The 16,906-nt window shown below is 54.0% G+C and overlaps 1 protein-coding gene across 3 annotated transcripts; it reads left to right on the forward strand.

Annotated features, from left to right (window-relative positions):
• The first annotated feature begins 1,448 nt into the window (after nucleotides 1–1,448).
• RBFA (ribosome binding factor A) lies at nucleotides 1,449–15,944 on the forward strand. Of its 3 annotated transcripts, none has more exons than XM_045527637.1 (7): nucleotides 1,453–1,659; nucleotides 3,936–3,978; nucleotides 4,572–4,748; nucleotides 5,343–5,455; nucleotides 8,988–9,072; nucleotides 10,827–10,894; nucleotides 12,037–12,389. In XM_045527637.1, the coding sequence occupies exons 1-7, from the start codon at nucleotides 1,496–1,498 to the stop codon at nucleotides 12,308–12,310; spliced, it is 924 nt and encodes a 307-aa protein (XP_045383593.1). In that variant the 5' UTR covers nucleotides 1,453–1,495; the 3' UTR covers nucleotides 12,311–12,389. The 3 variants fall into 3 exon arrangements, with proteins under 3 accessions (XP_045383595.1, XP_045383593.1, XP_045383594.1); XM_045527638.1 differs by having other exon boundaries at nucleotides 1,607–1,701; XM_045527639.1 differs by lacking the exon at nucleotides 8,988–9,072 and having other exon boundaries at nucleotides 1,449–1,659; nucleotides 12,037–15,944.
• The last annotated feature ends 962 nt before the right edge of the window (nucleotides 15,945–16,906 follow it).

Raw genomic sequence — 16,906 nt, forward strand, 5'->3', positions numbered from 1 at the left:
GAGCAGCCGCGGGCCCGCCCACACGACGTGACGCGCAGCCGCGGTCCCGCCCACAGACCGTCACGCGCAGCCGCGGCCCCGCCCACACGACGTGACGCGCAGCCGCGGTCCCGCCCTCCCGTCGCCACGCGCAGCCGCGGGCCCGCCCACACGCCGTCACGCGCAGCCGCGGTTCCGCCCTCCCGTCTCCACACGCAGCCGCGGCACCGCCCACAGGCCGTCACGCGCAGCCGCGGTCCCGCCCGCACGACGTCACGCGCAGCCGCGGTTCCGCCCTCCGGTCTCCACGCGCAGCCGCGGCCCCGCCCACAGGCCGTCACGAGCAGCCGCGGGCCCGCCCACACGACGTGACGCGCAGCCGCGGTCCCGTCCACAGACCGTCACGCGCAGCCGCGGCCCCGCCCACACGACGTGACGCGCAGCCGCGGTCCCGCCCTCCCGTCGCCACGCGCAGCCGCGGTTCCGCCCTCCGGTCTCCACGCGCAGCCGCGGTCCCGCCCACACGATGTCACGCGCAGCCGCGGTTCCGCCCTCCCGTCTCCACGCGCAGCCGCGGCACCGCCCACAGGCCGTCACGCGCAGCCGCGGTCCCGCCCGCACGACGTCACGCGCAGCCGCGGTTCCGCCCTCCGGTCTCCACGCGCAGCCGCGGCCCCGCCCACAGGCCGTCACGCGCAGGCGTCGCCCCGCCCTCGCGTCGCCACACGCAGCCACAGACCCGCCCTCGCGTCGCCACGCGCAGCCGCAGCACCGCCCACACGCCATCACGCGCAGCCGGAGCACCGCCCTCGCGTCGCCAGGCGCAGCCGCAGCCCCGCCCTGACGCCCCGCCCTGACGTCGCACACCACGCTGTCGCCCCGCCCATCCGTCGACACGCCCTCACTGCGACACGCCCATCCGTCGACACGCCCACACGGCCCCACTCGCAGCCGTCCTTCCGCCCTCGCGTCGCTAAGCGCAGCCTTAGCCCCGCCCACACGCCGCCCCGCCCTGCCGTCATCCCGCCCACACATCGCCACGCCCAGCCGTCGCCCCGCCCACACCCCCCTCGCCTCACGCCCAGCCGTCGCCCCGCCCGCACGCCGCCTGCCTCTTGTGCAGACGTGGCCCCGCCCACAGACCGAGTCCCTGGCGTCCAGCCGTCGCGCCTTCCCGCGAGCCCCCATGCAGCCATCACCGCACTGGGCGCCCCGCCCACACGCCGCCTGCCTCACGCCATCGTCCCGCCCACACGGCGTCCGGTCCCCAGGTCTCCAGCTGCCGCCGTGGCCCCGCCCCCATGTCGTCACGCCCCCTCGTCATGCCCACACGTCGCCACGCTCAGCCCTCCTTTCCCCCACACGCCGCGACTCGCGGCCGTCGCCCCGCCCAGAGCTGTCACGCGCAGCCGTCATCCCGCCCTCACGTCGCCACGCCCAGCCGTTGTCCTGCGGTCACGTCGCTTGCCGCCGGTCCCCTTTCCTGCTCCTTTTCTCCTGGGTGTCGCGCCGCGGCATGTGGGCTCCGGCCGGCGGGCTGTTGGGCCCCCGCGCGGGACTCCGGGCGCTGCTGTGCGGCCGCGACGCCGCGCTCCTTCCGGGCCGCGCGCGGGCCCTGCACGGCTCCGCAGTCGCCTGCGGCAGCAAGAACTTGCTCAAGAAGTTCGCCTCTAAGTCCAAGTAACGTAGCGAGCGGGTCGGTCCGCGCGGACGGTGCCGGGGGTGGGTCCCGGGCCCAGGCCGCGGGGCACTGCGCGGTCTCTTGTTGGGTCTCCGGTAGCGTTGGCAGTATTCCCACCCAGTCTCTCTGTTCCTGGACGTGGGGGGGAGTTAAAAAAGGAAAAACAAAGCGATAAATGTATTTGGTTTTTGTCGCCAGAGCATTTTTCAGGAGAGTAGTTTCACCCAACGAAGAGGGAAGGAAGGAAAAATACAGGAATCTTTTCCTGTGCTAGTGCCAGCTTTCTGCCTGGCCTTCACCGAAGAGCAGAGCTTGCGGCGGTGGTTGCGGTGAAGGGACTGGCGGCTGCGCTGTGGCTCCCTGGGCCGCGCTTCCCCGCTGCCGAGGGCCTCCCGCTTCCGCTTCTCTGCCCCGGGGCCCGGACGGGCCGCACCGCCTGTCGTGTCTTGTCCTGGATGGGCTCCGCTAGACTACACAGTGGCTCGGACTTGCCCTGGTTTTTTTTTAAATTTTCCCTGTTTTTGATGATCGTGACAGTTGTAAGGAGTGCTGGTCAGGTATTTTTAGGATGCCCCTCTGTAGGCATTGGCCTGATGTTCTTATGATTAGATGTGGGCTGTGGAGTTTTGGGAAGAAGACCACAGACGTAAAGTGCCCTTCTTGCATCACAGTGAGGGAACACACTGTCACTGTGGCTTGTCACTGTTGATGCTGCCATGGTCACCCGGCTGAGGTGTTGGTCAGGTCTCTCTACTGTAGTGAAATGTACCCCTTTCCACACTCTGCTCTGTTGAGCCTAAGAATACTGAGTCATAGAAATGCCCCCTGTATTTCTGGAGACAAGATTTGATCTCAGAAGTCAACATGAGCTGTGCTTTGTGTTAATTACTTTAACCGCATGGTTCCTTCTGGGCCCGGCTTGGGCATTGGCATATCTCTCTGATCAGCTCTCATCTCCTGGGGTCCTTGCCAGCTCCGGCAACCCATGGCTCTAGGAAGAGGCCTATCTTGACTTTCAAAACAGGTGAGAACCATAGGCCCAGTTTACAGCTGTCTCTTTGAAGTGCAGCTTTTACTGACCAAGGAGACGCCCTCCTGAGACGAGGCAGTTTTTGAACCAACACATTTCTTTTTTCTTTAAGGCAAAGCCGTATGTGACTTCTGAAATCAAATCTTGTCTCCAGAAATACAGGGGGCATTTCTATGACTCAGTGTTCTTAGGCTCAACACTGCTCTTTGGGAGAAAGTCACTATTTGCTGTCCGTACGTGGGGAGTGGGGCCTTACACTCATAAATCACTTGGCACTCTGCATGGGAGATGTGTCTCGTCTCCCCCCCTTATTAATTTATTCATATCAGTATGGACTCGTGCATTAAAATCCAACATCACTTTGTTTTGCTCTAATTGTTCCAGCTGTGGTCATGCGGAGCTCTAGCTCCTGTGTCCCTTTGACAGACCCCGTCACTATGGGGCTTCACTGCGTTTTCCGGCATATGTGTGTGTATCTAGCACTTCTGTACTTCGTGGCACTACAAGACACTCCAAGTTCATCTTGTGTATTCCTGCAGCAGGCGTAGAATCAGGCTTTCTCCAAGGAGCCCCGGTTCCCTTTATTGGAGAGTGTTGTTAGAAACCACAGTCTGGGTGCTAGATGTGTTTGCTGCTACTGGCCTGTTTGTCTTTTGGGCTTTCTCATCTGACAAAGCAAACAATATATGTGCTTATACCGACCCTTAAATACACACTCAGCTATAAACATTTCCGTGTGCAGCCATGTGCCTCCTGCTCTGGGGCACACCCATGCGTCATCCTGCCTTCTCCCTGCCTGGCTGGAGCTCCCACTCCAGCCGGCATGGCTGCCGCTGTCCCCTGTGTGCTCGGGGGTTGGCAGTCTCAGTGTGTGCGTGGCAGTGTCAGAATCACCTGCCTCTGCTCCGTGGGAAACAATTTCGTCAGCCGGAGCGTAGTGTTCATGCACAGGGTAGGAGGTATATTTTGAAGATTCTCTTTCTCTCCCCTTGGGACTAGAAGTGGACTTGAAGTAAAAATATGAGATGAAATTAACACCATGTTCAGTCCCTCCCCCACAGCCCATGTTGTTGTCAGCTAAGTATTGAAGTTTTCTAGAACCCCAGAAACAGAACTTCTGTGTCCAAGTTTAGCCCTTTACAAACAAACAGTTGTGTCGTCATAACTTGTTGAGTGAACATATACAACTTTTTGATTTTTGATTTGCCATCACTATCCAACATAATTTTTATTTCTTCCCCACAGAAAAAAGTTTTGGTATGAAGGTCCTTCCTTGGGGTCTCACTTGGTAAGTACAGAGTAGCAGCCACAAGCCACTTTATGATTTTGATAGGAGTGCAGTTCTAGCAGTGGGCAGGACTCTTGCTTGGCAGCCTTTTAGTTTCTGTTTGAGAGAGAACGGTATCTGTGTGGATGGGGCTGGATGCCAATGGGAACATAGAATTTTGACCTTTTCAGAAAAAATGTACTGACACTAATGTTTTCTAGAAAGTCTTATCTATTATCAAATTCTAATATGGTAACATCCATTCAGTTTAGTGTGTGTGTAAACTGTAAAAGTTTATACAATAAATGGCCCCCATTAGAAAAAATAAATATATCATGTATGTCAACAGCTACTGGCTTGAACCTTTAATGGGGTGAATTTATGGTATATGTATTATATCTCAGTACAAAATTTTTTTTTTGAAAAAATACGTACTGGTATACAGGTGAAATCTAGAAGGATCTGGGTCTGTAAAGCAAACTTTATCTTCACGAAAGCTGAGGTGGCTGAGAGGAGTGTGTCTGTATATCTGGTGGTCCGCCGAGCCCTTCCCCCTTGGTGTGCTCTAGTGCACAGTTGTCATGTTGCCTCGTGTGCTCTTTTTCCTGGTGGAGACTCACACGCCGTCCAAGCTGGAACTCATGGTGAAGAGTACTGCAAGGAAAACCAGGAAGGAAGACCACGTGCGCCTGAGGACCCTGAATGGCCTCCTCTATAAGGCGCTGACAGATCTGCTGTGCACCCCTGAAGTGAGTCAGGAGGTCTGCGACCTGCACCTGGAGCTCTCCAAGGTACCCCGAGGGGCTCCAGAGCGGGAGCTGGGCAGAGGATAGCGGGCCTGGCCCTCAGTTCACGTGGCCCAGTCTTGCCTGAGAGTTAAAATAAAGCACCTTTTCTCTCCCAAAGTCTTGGTCTGGGGTTGCAGAAGTGGTCATTGGTCTGGTGATTTGAGCACTCCAGACGGATGGCCCCGGTCTGCCATGCGGAGCAGAGGTTTCACTGCTCACAGACAGCACCCGGGACGCTGTCAGACAACAGGAGGTCTAGGGAAATGTGCGCCCCTTTACCTCAGTACGTGGATGGGGGCGATGCTTCCTCCAGCCTCAGAGAGGTCAGCCAGGGGAACTCAGGAGGAGAAGCGGCAGCTGGGCATTTTCCCTGAGCGTCGCGGGGAAAGTGGCTGTGAGGCCTGTGCCGCGGGCTCGGGGTGGTCAAGCAGGTGGCCGGTGGGACCTGGAGAAGGGACAGGCGAGGTGTGGGGTCTGGGTGTGCCCCCAGGACACTGGCTTTGGGGTGGGAGAGGCGTGTGGAGCTGCTGTTCTCCTGAATGCTGTTTGTCTTGAAAGCCCGCATCAACTAAGATGTGATTTGCATGTGGGTCTCAGGTCTCCCTGACTTCAGACTTCTCAGCCTGCCGCGTGTACTGGAAGACAACGCTCTCTGCGGAGCAGAACGCACACGCACGGGCCGTCCTGCAGAGAAGCGCCCCACACATGAGGTGACAGCGTTTGCTTTCCGAATGTACTTGCTTTTTGCCTGCACCTTAAATTTCCCAGCTGTTTCCCTTGTGGGTGGACTTTCTTAATTCCTCATTAAGTATTTTTGCTTCTAAGGAAAATTTTAGAAGTACTTTCTAGGATTTCAGCGTATAATTTGCATTTTCATGTAGGCCATAATCTGGGTCAGCCTTTCTCAGTGTGGTCCGGGATCCCTAGGGCTCTGGAGATCCTTTTGAGGGGTTGGGGGGTGAGAGGTTCTTTCACCTTCTCGCCATGTGTGCACTGGAGTGCGCAAGCCGTGGTGGGAGCCTCAGGGCTACACATCACGTGCTCACACGGGAAGATTTGCCACTTAAGAATATCCTTGCCGAATAAGCAAAAATTACTCATTGACTCTTGACCCTGAGTACATGTCGTTTTAGTATTCTGTAGAATGGGAAGTACACACAGATCACATGTTGTCTGCTGGTGGACAATAGTTGTGGCAGGGAAAAATACTGAACAGAAAAGAATGAGTGAGGCCAGGCGCGGTGGCTCACGCCTGTAATCCCACCACCCTGGGAGGCCGAGGCAGGAGGACCACTTGAGGTCAGGAGTTTGAGACCAGCCTGTGCAAGAGTGAGACCCCGTCTCTACCAAAAATAGAAAAAATCAGCCTCTACCTAAAATAAAAAAATCAGCTGGGCGTGGTGGTGCATGCCTACAGTCCCAGCTATTCAGTAGGTTGAGGCAGGAGCATTGCGTGAGCCCAGGAGTTTCAGGTTGTTGTGAGGTATGATGATACCACTGCACTCTACCCAGGTGACAGAGTGAGCCTCTGTCTAAAAAAAAAAAAATAAGTGAACAGGTTTGGGTGTTCGGAGACATTCTCTCAAAAACAAGCGTGTGAACCTGCCACTTGAGGGCAATCAACTGACCGTATCTGTTGCTAGTAATAAAATTTAAGCTTTCAAGTGAAAATCAGAATTTTGGAAAACTTATATTCACTACTGTGAGCTTGACAGCTTCTGGGTACTCGACTCTTCTGAGGAGATTGGCAGTGACGTCAACAAATGCAGTGTTGTGTGATACACCTGGTAACCATGTCAACAGGTGGAGAATCTGCATAGCTTGGTGAGCCATTGCTTTCCAGGTGACCAGTGTGCGGGATGAGCAAACCGTGCATGGGGGGATCTGATTAGAGTGCCGGCTGGGCCAGTGGATTTCAGCGTGGCAGAGCGTGACGTGTTGGTGTGTGGGGAGTTAGCTAAGCTCCCAGCAAAGAGGTTCTTTCTTCCGATCAGGTCTCTCGGGCAGGGGTCATTGCAAAGGATGAAAAAATAGTAGGAAACAGAATAATAATAATAATAATACACAGAGCCAGAGATACAGTTTATAAAGTAAAGGTTTATGAAAATAGATATAAGGAGGGTATCCGGATGGATATATTTCTTCCTGCCAAAAATATATCCAAGACTGAAACTCCACACAGGTATTATATAGGGTAGGTACAGGTTCCCGTTGCCAAGGACAACGGGATTTTCATACTAACAGGCAGTTTGCTTTAGGGTCAAAGTCTTCTAAAAGGCTACTACAGATCCTTTAACTAACTCTAACTAGGGGAACAATGAGTTATAAAATCTTCTTGGGGCAAACGTCTAAGTTTTCTGATAAGGCTATTACTTTAGCAAAAAACAGAGACATCTTGGCTCCAGTGATTGTGTTCTTGGGGACAGAGATGATCTCAGAAGTCAACATGAGCTGTGCTTTGTGTTAATTACTTTAACCCCATGGTTCCGTCTGGGCCTGGCTTGGGCATTAGCATATCTCTCTGATCAGCTCTCATCTCCGGGGGTCCTTGCCAGCTCCAGCAACCCATGGCTCTAGGAAGAGGCCTGTCTTGTCTTTCAAAACAGGTGAGAACCATAGGCCCAGTTTACAGCTGTCTCTTTGAAGTGCAGCTATTACTGACCAATGAGACGCCCTCCTGAGACGAGGCAGCTTTTGAACTAACACATTTCTTTTTTCTTTAAGGCAAAGCCTTATTTGACTTCTGAAATCAAATCTTGTCTCCAGAAATACAGGGGGCATTTCTATGACTCAGTGTTCTTAGGCTCAACATTGGTGTGGTTTCAGATGCCATGTTGTGACTAACCTTTAGCAAACTGCCAGTTGTTGAGCTGTTATGTGGCATCAAGGAAGAGCCACACTTGCCTGAGGGTTACTAACACGCCGTCTTTTCCCAATTACTTGTATCTCCATGAAGCCAGATTTTCTTATATTTCAACCAAGTAGGACAGAATGCAGAAGCCGTGGTGCGATCCCCACTGCCTTCCGTTAAGCCAGGCCTTGGGGAACGTGCACGTAGGTGAACAATGCCACGATTCTTGCTAATTTGTTAATGGGATATGTAGTTATTTTTCATTTAAAATGTCTATGTGAGCATTTAGTGGGTTTAGTATAAGTGACTTTAAAAAGACAGGATTTTTAGATTTCTCAGTTTAATTTCTAGTACAGTAAATATGGATAAAACCCACACAAACAAAAGTTCTTTTGGATCCTCAATAATTTTTAAGAAGGTAAAGTCTTCCCGAGACCAAAGATTTTGAGAATTGCTGAGCTGGTGATAATAAAGAAGTTCAGTTTTCTCTTCCTTTTTAAAAAATGCAGAAGTGGAGCTCCTGAGAGCTGGAATTCCTCCTGCGGGCTCTGCCTCTCACCTCTCCCCGCCGGCCTCCTCCCCTCTCATCGTGACCCCTCTTCAGGGGAAGGGGTGGGGGCTGAGACGCCAGTGGCACGTGGACTCGGCCCTGTCGCTTCCTCATGGTCGTCACTGGCATCCCTGCAAGAGTCCCCAAGAGACTCTCCAATTGGGCATCACAGAATGGCCAGTTTCATCTTTTACTATTAAATATTTAACAAAAGCAAGAAAATGAGAGATTTTCAACAAGGGTTGAAATAGCATTGTTTTCTGATTTTTAGGCAATCGGAAAAGTCAGTTGAGCTGAATGTCCCTCTTCCCAACTCCTGTGGTCACCCAGGGCTTAGCAGCAGGTGTCTCCATAGCAGCCTACCGAGGTCTGCAGTCACAGTTTCGCTGGATGTGTGCCGCACCTAGACCGGCCCCGTCTGTTTGTGCTGTGCGTGAAGCACAAAGGTCTGGGACTAGACGCAGATGCGCCAAGTCCGGGTACTTGAGGCGTGCGTCGTTCCCGTGAGTGTCCGCTAGGCGGGGCCAGGCTGGGAGCGCACAGACCCCGGAGCCCAGGGCCTCGGCGATGCCCCGGGACCCCGCGGGTTCAGGCCAGGTCACTTATGAGGGTCTCAAGGTTGCATGGGGAGATGTAAACACAACTGCAGTTGTGGTGCTTTACACCCCTTCGTGGTGTGGAGTGGGCTGGAGGTGGCTCTCTGGACTGACCTTTTCACCTCTGCGTTCTGCGACAGACCACTCTTGTCTCCTGGTGAGTCTCGCTGTGTCCCCTGCTCCGCGCCATTGGGCCTCTTGGCCGAGCGCGTGGTGCGGCTGCGACAACCCACTCTCTCCCCCAGGCATCTTCTGATGACCCAGCAGACGGTGAGGAACATGCCCCCGATAGTGTTTGTTCAAGACAAGGCAAACGCGGCACTGGCTGAGGTAAGGGTTTTAAATAATTAACCTTTTATCATGTAAACTTTTATATGAGTACAAATTTAAATTTGTGCTCGTATAAACTGCCAGTTGTTGAGTATTTAATTTTTAAATACTGAGAAGACAGCGCACACCCGCTAGAGGTGACTGCTGTTTCTGGCTTTAACTTTTTACGCTTATCACTGTGACTGACAAGGAAACGCAGTCTGTTCAGCGACTCACAGACTGCAGCTGGCACTGCCCTCTGTGCTTGCCCCACTCACCTCACACCTCCTCCCCTCGACTGACCGAGCCGCTGCCATTCTGCACCATCGAGGCTCGTAAATTTGTATGTCCTGTGACTATAAGCGTTTCTATCATGATGATCCTCGGATTAATTATAAAGGTTAAAAACCTGTACATACACATGTATGTATATTTTTTTATCTGGGTAGTGATTACCAGGTAGGTAGTAGGTTGTTATACCGTAGAAATGTTTACCAAAAATACCACAAATGCAAATTGCATTTGTGATATTATAATTATCTACCTATTGTTCACTATAGGACTAGATAATATTTGGATCCACAGAAGAAAAATACTTAATGTGACATTTGTTCTTCGTTACTCACTACATAGGTAACACTAAAAGCGTTAGACAGGTGATAACCTTGACACATCCGGGATTTCCCTCGCTAGAAAAAGAAACAGGAGTGAAGGGACAGTGCCCCGTGTAAAGAATCAAGGGCAGCGCAGGTGTAGCAGTGTGCCCCTTGGGCAGCAGGCCCACAGGCCCTCGCTGCACCGTGCTGGGCCCTCCATGCGAGCTCCCGCCCACGAACTCCTGCCCCTGGGCAGGGCGGCCTCCCCGCTCTGTGGGCCCCTTCCCAGAAACAGTCGCCCGACGGGGAGGTGCGTGCTGTCTGAAGCAGGCCGCCGCGTGGCAGGGTCAGAACAGGCATGGCGCAGCCTGCTCAGGACCCCTGGAGGCCGTGGGCACAAGCAGGTTAAGGTTTGGGCAGGACTGTCGAGTGGGGTCTGGGTTGTGACCCCAGCGTGGATACGTCACCTGTGCCCGGCAGAGATGCAGTTGTCATTGTCCATTAAGGTCCCTCGACCAGTGCAGAGCCAGACTCCTGACTTTGTGAATTCCCAACACGTCTTACCTTGTCTTGTTGGGAGGCTTTTTTCCTCTCAAACATACAAGTTCTGTGGCAAAATTGAAGCATTTTACAAAACTACATTAGAAACCAGTAAATGTTATTTAATTCAACTAATATTTAGCTGGTGTTTTCACAAATTTGACTAACATTTACAAGTTTTATTTTTTATTTATTTATTTATTTTGAGACACAGTCTTGCTCTGTAGCCCAGGCTGGAGTTATAGTGGTGTCATCACAGCTCCCTGCAGCCTCGAACTCCTGGGCTCACGTGAGCCTCCCGCCTCGGCCTCCCAAAGTGCTGGAACTACAGGTGTGAGTCACTGTGCCCAGCCAGACTAACATTTACAAGTTTTAAATGTAGTTTTATGGTTCTAAAAAAGCCTGACTTCATTATCAGGGAAAACGTGCTATGTTAGAGTAGCAGTAAGGAGTTTGAAAGCACCGCTGTTGAACGGGTCCTACTGTTTGGAAAGAGTCCGTCAGAGGAACGTCGTGACGTGCGGTGAGAAGATGTGGCTGAGCCCACACGGGAAACGGCCGTGCTGCAGCCGCGGGGAGCCGGCTCCACGGCGCGTGTGCGGAGGCTCACACCGCTTACCCTGGCGTGTTCCTTTTCAGATTGACCAGTTACTGGCAGGGGCCGACTTTGGACCCCCAGATGGAGAGCACGCACCAGACGATTCCAGGTGATACGTGCGGACGTAACTCTCAGTTCCCTGGTGTAAATTCCAGGTGTGGAGCTGCGGTTTGCCAGGGCGGATGCACAGCCTGTGCTGACCTCTGGCGCTCGCCCTGGGCCCAGCGTCCGCCTGCAGCAGGTCCATTTTGGGCCTGGCCACGTTTACACAGTGAAGGCCTCGGGGGTCACCCAGGAACGTCTGCCGGGACCCTTCCCGTGAGGAAAGGGAGAGTCTCTCGTTCTCTGCGTTCGCTCAGCACAGTCTGCGTGCCTGCTGGCCCCCATCTAGCGCTGGCCCCTGGTCTAGCGCCGGCCCCCGTCTAGCACTCGGGACGTGTCTGTGGACAGAGGAGTGAGCAGGCCCAGTCTCTGGAGCCTGCAGTTTGCTGGGGGCCAACAGGAAGCTGTAGACTCACAGAAGAGTCAGTGTGTGAGGGGGAGTGTGCTGGAACCTGGGCAGGGAGAACTGGGGGGTGGCCTGCAGAGGTGACAGAGCCTGGGGATGCAGAGGTGTTTGAGGGCCTGTCCCAGCCCCGCCACACAGGGTAGGGTCTTACACGTGGTTCTCAGCAGCATCAGTGACCCCCGGACACGGCTCCCAGCTCTGGTTCAGCCGCCTGCCAGGTGCTTCTGACGCTTCAGCGTGAGAACCGCTGAGCCAGACAGGGCCCCGGGTGACAGCCAGCCTGGCGCATCCGGGCCCTTGAGGTGCCGTGGGGGGAGGGGCAGGGAGCCCAGCCCTTCGGGAGCAGAGCGAGGCAGGGTCCGGGCGTGAAGGCACCTCCCGCGAGTGTCGCTGTCCTCGCACAGACGCCACTAGCTCATCAGGTGACCTGAGCAAGACCCGGCAGACTCCACCCGTAGCTGTGTTCAGCTGGCCTGGTGCCCTGGCCGCTTTACCGAAAACCAGTTGAGAAGGCGTGTCATGGTGGTACGGGCTGCCGTGTGGGCACCGTGCCGCCACTGGCCTGTGACGCTGGGGAGAGCCACAGCCCAGCCCACCCCTCGCTCCTGTCCCTGCCTCCCTCCGGCTGATGTCCGGGGCTTCATGAACAGAGAGGGGAGGCAGCGCCCCTGCTGGCGTTCGGGTGAGACTCCGGGGGGGCTCGGCTTGTGCTTTGTGTGAAGGCTCCTCTTCTCCCCTCCCAGGGACCCCGACGCCCCACCGCTGTGTGACACCGCGGAACCGGCCACGCACTCGAGTCTGTGTGGGATCGATCACCAGGCGCTCAGCAAGCAGATCATGGAGTACAAGAGGAGGAGAGAGGGCAGGCTCGGGGGTGCAGCTGGGCCGGGGCCAGCGGCCGAGCTGGCAAAGCTCATGGCAAAAGGGAAGAAGAAGGCCAGGCCCCGCGCGGGACAGGACAGCTCCCTCAGGAGTTACCTGGCAGGTGGGGACGACCTGGACGACGGCCGGCCGTGAGGGCCACCCCCAGGGCTCAGAGGAGGAACGGGAGGCCGAGAGAGGAGGCCGCGGAGCAGGGCACAGGCGCCGTGCCGGGTGATGGGCGCGCGGCAGCTCTGCCTGCCATGGCTGTGGGGGGCACGTGCCCGCCTGAGCCTGTCAGGGAGCCGTTGGCACGAGGTACAGCCTGTGGCTTCAGACAGTTGGTGGCTTCGTCTGCTCCTCTACCACGTCGACGGTTTAGCTCTTCCATGTATGTACACGTGGCTTCCTATAGAAAGTCAGTGGTTTTTCGTCCAGCACTCTGTGTGTGGTTAAAAAAGCAAACAGCCAGATTCACAAATTCTCACAGAAGTTTAAATAGTAAAATAGCGTCTCCACCGGCAGAGCTGGCGAGCGGCAGCGAGTTCTGGGCCCGCGGAGCCGGCGCAGCAGGGCGGGCTGAGAGCTGACCCTGCCGGCCCGGCCAGCTCGCCAGGGCTGCTGAGCAGGGCCCAGCACCAGGGGCTTCGTCCGCTGGCGGGTCTTCAGTGTGGCCTTGTGCAGCAGCGTCCCCTCCTGGCTGAGGACACGGCTGAGCAGAGGGTGCGAGGTGGTGGGTGTGGTGGGGCGTCCTGGCTGACCCTGGCCGAGACCGTAGCCCCCGTCAGACCAGCAGCGTGACCAGTTTCCCCTCCACGCCCGGCCGGCCGCTGTGTGTTCCCAGAGTCCGTCCAAACATCAGGCAGGCCTGGCCTTTGCCTTCTGGGGAGCATGTGACCGTGACACACAAGCCTCGAGAAGCGTCTGTGTGTTGCGCTGCGTCTTTTGTGTCACCTCCAGTGTGCACTAAAGAAGGTGACGGCTGTCGGCCCCTCCACTGTGAACTCACTTCTTCTCTGTAACTAGTGAGTATTTCTGGGGAGGTACTTAGAAGTGACGTAAATGTTTCATTTTATTCAGTTGTTTAATCAGCACAAACTCAGGGTTTCCTGTTTTACTCAATAGTTATGTTCATTTGTTTTGACGTTTAAATTGTCCCTAATTTGGCCAGTGGGAGCCTGTATTAGTTTCCTGTGGCTGCTTGTCCCCCAGCTCTGGAGGCCAGACGTCCGGATCAAGGCGTGGCAGGGCCGCTCCCTCCAGGGGCTCCAGCGGAGGGTCCCTTCTTGTCTCTCCCAGCACCGGTGGCCTTAAGCATTTCTCGGGAATATAAAAACTATATATGTGTATTCACATTTCCTTACTTAAAAGGCAGCATGTCGTACGCTTTCTGGACCCTGCTGTCCACGCTCAGTGCTGTGTCCTGGGCCTCGGCCCCGTGTCCAGGGAGCTCCCTCGGGCTGCCCCCCGGAGTGGCCTCCTCACACGGGCACCTGTGCTCACTCTCCTCCTCTTTGTTCTGTTAAATTGTGAAATACACTGCATTTCTATACATTATGGATACAATAATACATAGTACATATTGTTTTGTACAGTTTAAATCAGTTAAGTGAAAAGTACACATTTATTCTGTGTCTTATGATTATGTAGTTACCTTTACTGATGCTCTTTGTGTGGATTCAGATCTTCATCTGGGATCACTTGCTTTCAGCGTAAAGAGCTGCTTTCGTGTTTTCTTGTAAGGCAGGTTTGCTAACATTGAATTCTCTCTGTTTTTGTTTATCTAGGAAAGTCTTTATTTTGCCTTTGTCTTTGAAAGTTGGCTTTGCTGTCTATAGGATTCTTGGTGGACAGGTTTTTCTCTGGGAGCATTTCAACGTGTTCTCCCTCCCGGGCTCCCTGGATTCTGCTGAGAATCAGTTGTTAACCTTGTCGAGGTGTCCGGCATCGTTTTTCTGTTTTTCTCTTGCTGTTTTTGGTATTTTCTTCTTGTCTTTTCCTTCTTGCTCTTTTAGTATGATGTGTCTGTGGATCTTTTTTTGCTTATTCTATGTGGAGTTCAGCAAGCCTCCTAGGTGTGTATATTATTGAGATTTTTTTTTCTTGTTACTTTTGGGACATTTTAAGCCATTATTTCCTTGAATATTTATCTTCTCTGTTCTCCCTTTCCTCTCCTTCTTTCCATCCTGTGTACACTGGTCCATTTGATGGTGCCCGCATTTCTCTGGGGCTTCGTTTTTCTCTCTGTCCTGATTGCATCGTCTCTATTGATCTGTTCTCAAATTTGCTAATTCTTTATTCTGCCAGGTCAGATCTGTGATTTAGCCCTCTAGTGAATTTTTCATTTTAGTTCTGTACTTTTCAGCTGCGGAATTTCTGTTTGTTTCTGCTTCACGATTCCTGTCTGGCTGTCGGCCTTCTCTCCCTGACGCAGCGTCGCCTGTGTTTATCATGGTCTCCGTTAGTTCTTTGGACATGTTTATAATGGCTGCTTTGAAGGCTTTTTCTGTTATTAGTAAGTCCAACATCTAGTCACTCTAACAGGAACTTTCTGTTTCTTGCTTTTTTCATAGTTCCCTGTTTCTTTGCATGTGCTGTGACATTCGTTGGAAACTGAACATTTGAGATGACACGTGTGGCAACTCTGGGCTTGTTTCTGTGATTTCCTTGCTTATTTGCTTAGTGACTGGCTGGGCTGTTTTACTGGAGTCTATCTCCTCCCACCCGGGTTCCCAGAGTGTTGAGTATCTGATGTTGCTCCTCAGGGAACTCAACCTTGGCCGAGTCCAGTCACCCTGGGATTTGGTGAGGGCTCTCTCAGACGCTTTTCTTGATCACACCCAGATGTTTAATCCACCAGTCGTTCTATTGTTTCAACAATGCTCTGGGGCGTAAATCACTCCACAGCCTGAAGAACCAAATCTAGGACGCTTTGAAGGGACAGTTGCTGAGGTCAGTGTTTGAGGTTTGTTCTGACCTCGGGTGGGCTCCGTCCAGCTGTCTCTGCCCAGCTCTCCTTGGCAACCTGGGGGACCCACAGTGTAACCTGTATCTTCAGTGCATCTGCCAGTCTCCTCCCACTCACCTGCCACCGTAACCGCCACTGTTTTTGAGAGCACCCTTCGGCTGGAACTTCTCCACACTCTGTTGCAATGAAATCAGTTCATTTGGGAGGAGACTAGGATTTATCTGCTTTGCAGCAAAAATCTACAGCCAAAATCTCTGAACCACAGCCGTGGAGCTGGGGGTGGGGGTGGCAGTGGCCTGAGGTCCTGGCCTCCCCTGGGGAGAAACCACCACCAGGACCCCAGTACTCCCAGCACAGCGGGTGGCAGGCAGAGCCTCGGTCCCACGAGGAGGCACCGTGCAGAAGGGAGCCTCCGCCGCCCTTCCCAGGCAGGGAGCCCTCTGGCCACAGCCTGGAGGTGAAGGAAGCCCGGTTCCTGGGTCCGCCCGTCTGGCGTGGAACTTCGCTTCACCGCGGCAGCTCTCAGAGCAACGTGCAGGATGTGCTCCCTTGTGAGCAGGCGGGAAATACAGTGTACTCCGAGCAGCCTGTGGCGAGTGAGCCGTTTCCGCTGGACGCGGGGCGCGGCTGTGTGGGCAGGGGAGGGCCTAGCACTGCCTGCTGTAGGGTCTGAATTGTCAAGAAATGGACTGTTTTTACTATGTAAAGGAGTTCCATTTTGAGCACAGAAAAGTAGATCTGACGTTTGTGTTTAGCCTTCGGTATTATTGTTATTAAATTAAATACGTATCTGTTTAATTAAAGCTCAAACATTTGAAACGATTTCCGTCTCTTTTCAAATGTGCCGTTTCGTTCCATCCTTGTAACTCACCCTGAGCGTGGCTGCTGGCCGGCCGACTGCTCGGGCGCTGCGAGGCCTGCGGAGAGCATCATTTTTACCACTGACTTTCTTTCATTTTCTCACTTAGTCATTAGCACCATCCCTTGCACCAGCCTGATGCTTCCTTGATCACAAAAGTGCTGCTGTCTTATCGGATTAGGTTTCTGATTCCCTGTGCCTTGGCCAGGTCGGACTTGCCCCTGGCTGGCTTGGCCTGCTCCTTCGGGCGGGAGGAGCCACCTCTCCTGCTCCTCGGGGACTGGAACCTTCCTTCTCCTTGAGATCTTCGGCAGCCTTGCCGGCGGCTCAGACGACGCTCAGCACTGGGGGCCCAGGAGCCCTGAGGAGGCAAGTGCTAGACGTGGTCCTGACCGGCAGATGCTCCAGGAAGGCACCTGGTTATTCTCCTGTTGCCTAGGTAAAAATTAAAATGTTTGAAGGCAGCTTCGTTGGTGACACGTTCTTCCGTGTTGCCAGCAGGTGGGTGCCATGAGGACCCTCCTGCTGGCACCACAGACACGGCACCTTCGACCCGCCTGCCCCTGTGAGATTCCACCCCGCAGTCATCCTGCCCAGCTGGGACTCGCAGGAGTGATGAGAAGTCACAGTTGCAACGGGAGCAGTGCTGTGAATATGAGCCTTCTAAACAAAATCCTAAAATATTAAAATCAGTGTGTGTGCTCTGTAACTCCGGAGAGTCGAATCTAAAACAATAACAAGGGCTAATAGTAAGTCAGGGCTGAATTCCTGGGGGCCCAATAAGGACGTGGCTGTGTCCCCTGGGCTGGACAGACACAGGACAGGAAAGTCCCGTGAGAACCTTTTATATCAAAATGGCACATTTTTGAAAGTGGCCTGGGAAGGTCCCTCTGTCCTCACGTTGCGAAGCTAAATGCTGGTGGAG

The sequence above is a fragment of the Lemur catta genome, chromosome 16 (genome assembly GCF_020740605.2).
Source record: "Lemur catta isolate mLemCat1 chromosome 16, mLemCat1.pri, whole genome shotgun sequence".
Lineage (NCBI taxonomy): Eukaryota > Metazoa > Chordata > Mammalia > Primates > Lemuridae > Lemur > Lemur catta.

Coding starts and splice junctions, on each gene's coding strand:
- RBFA (XM_045527637.1), top strand. CDS start 1,496: ATGTGGGCTCCGGCCGGCGGGCTGTTGGGCCCCCGCGCGGGACTCCGG. Junction 4,749..5,342: donor TGCACCTGGAGCTCTCCAAG/GTACCCCGAGGG, acceptor TGTGGGTCTCAG/GTCTCCCTGACTTCAGACTT. Junction 9,073..10,826: donor CAAACGCGGCACTGGCTGAG/GTAAGGGTTTTA, acceptor GTTCCTTTTCAG/ATTGACCAGTTACTGGCAGG.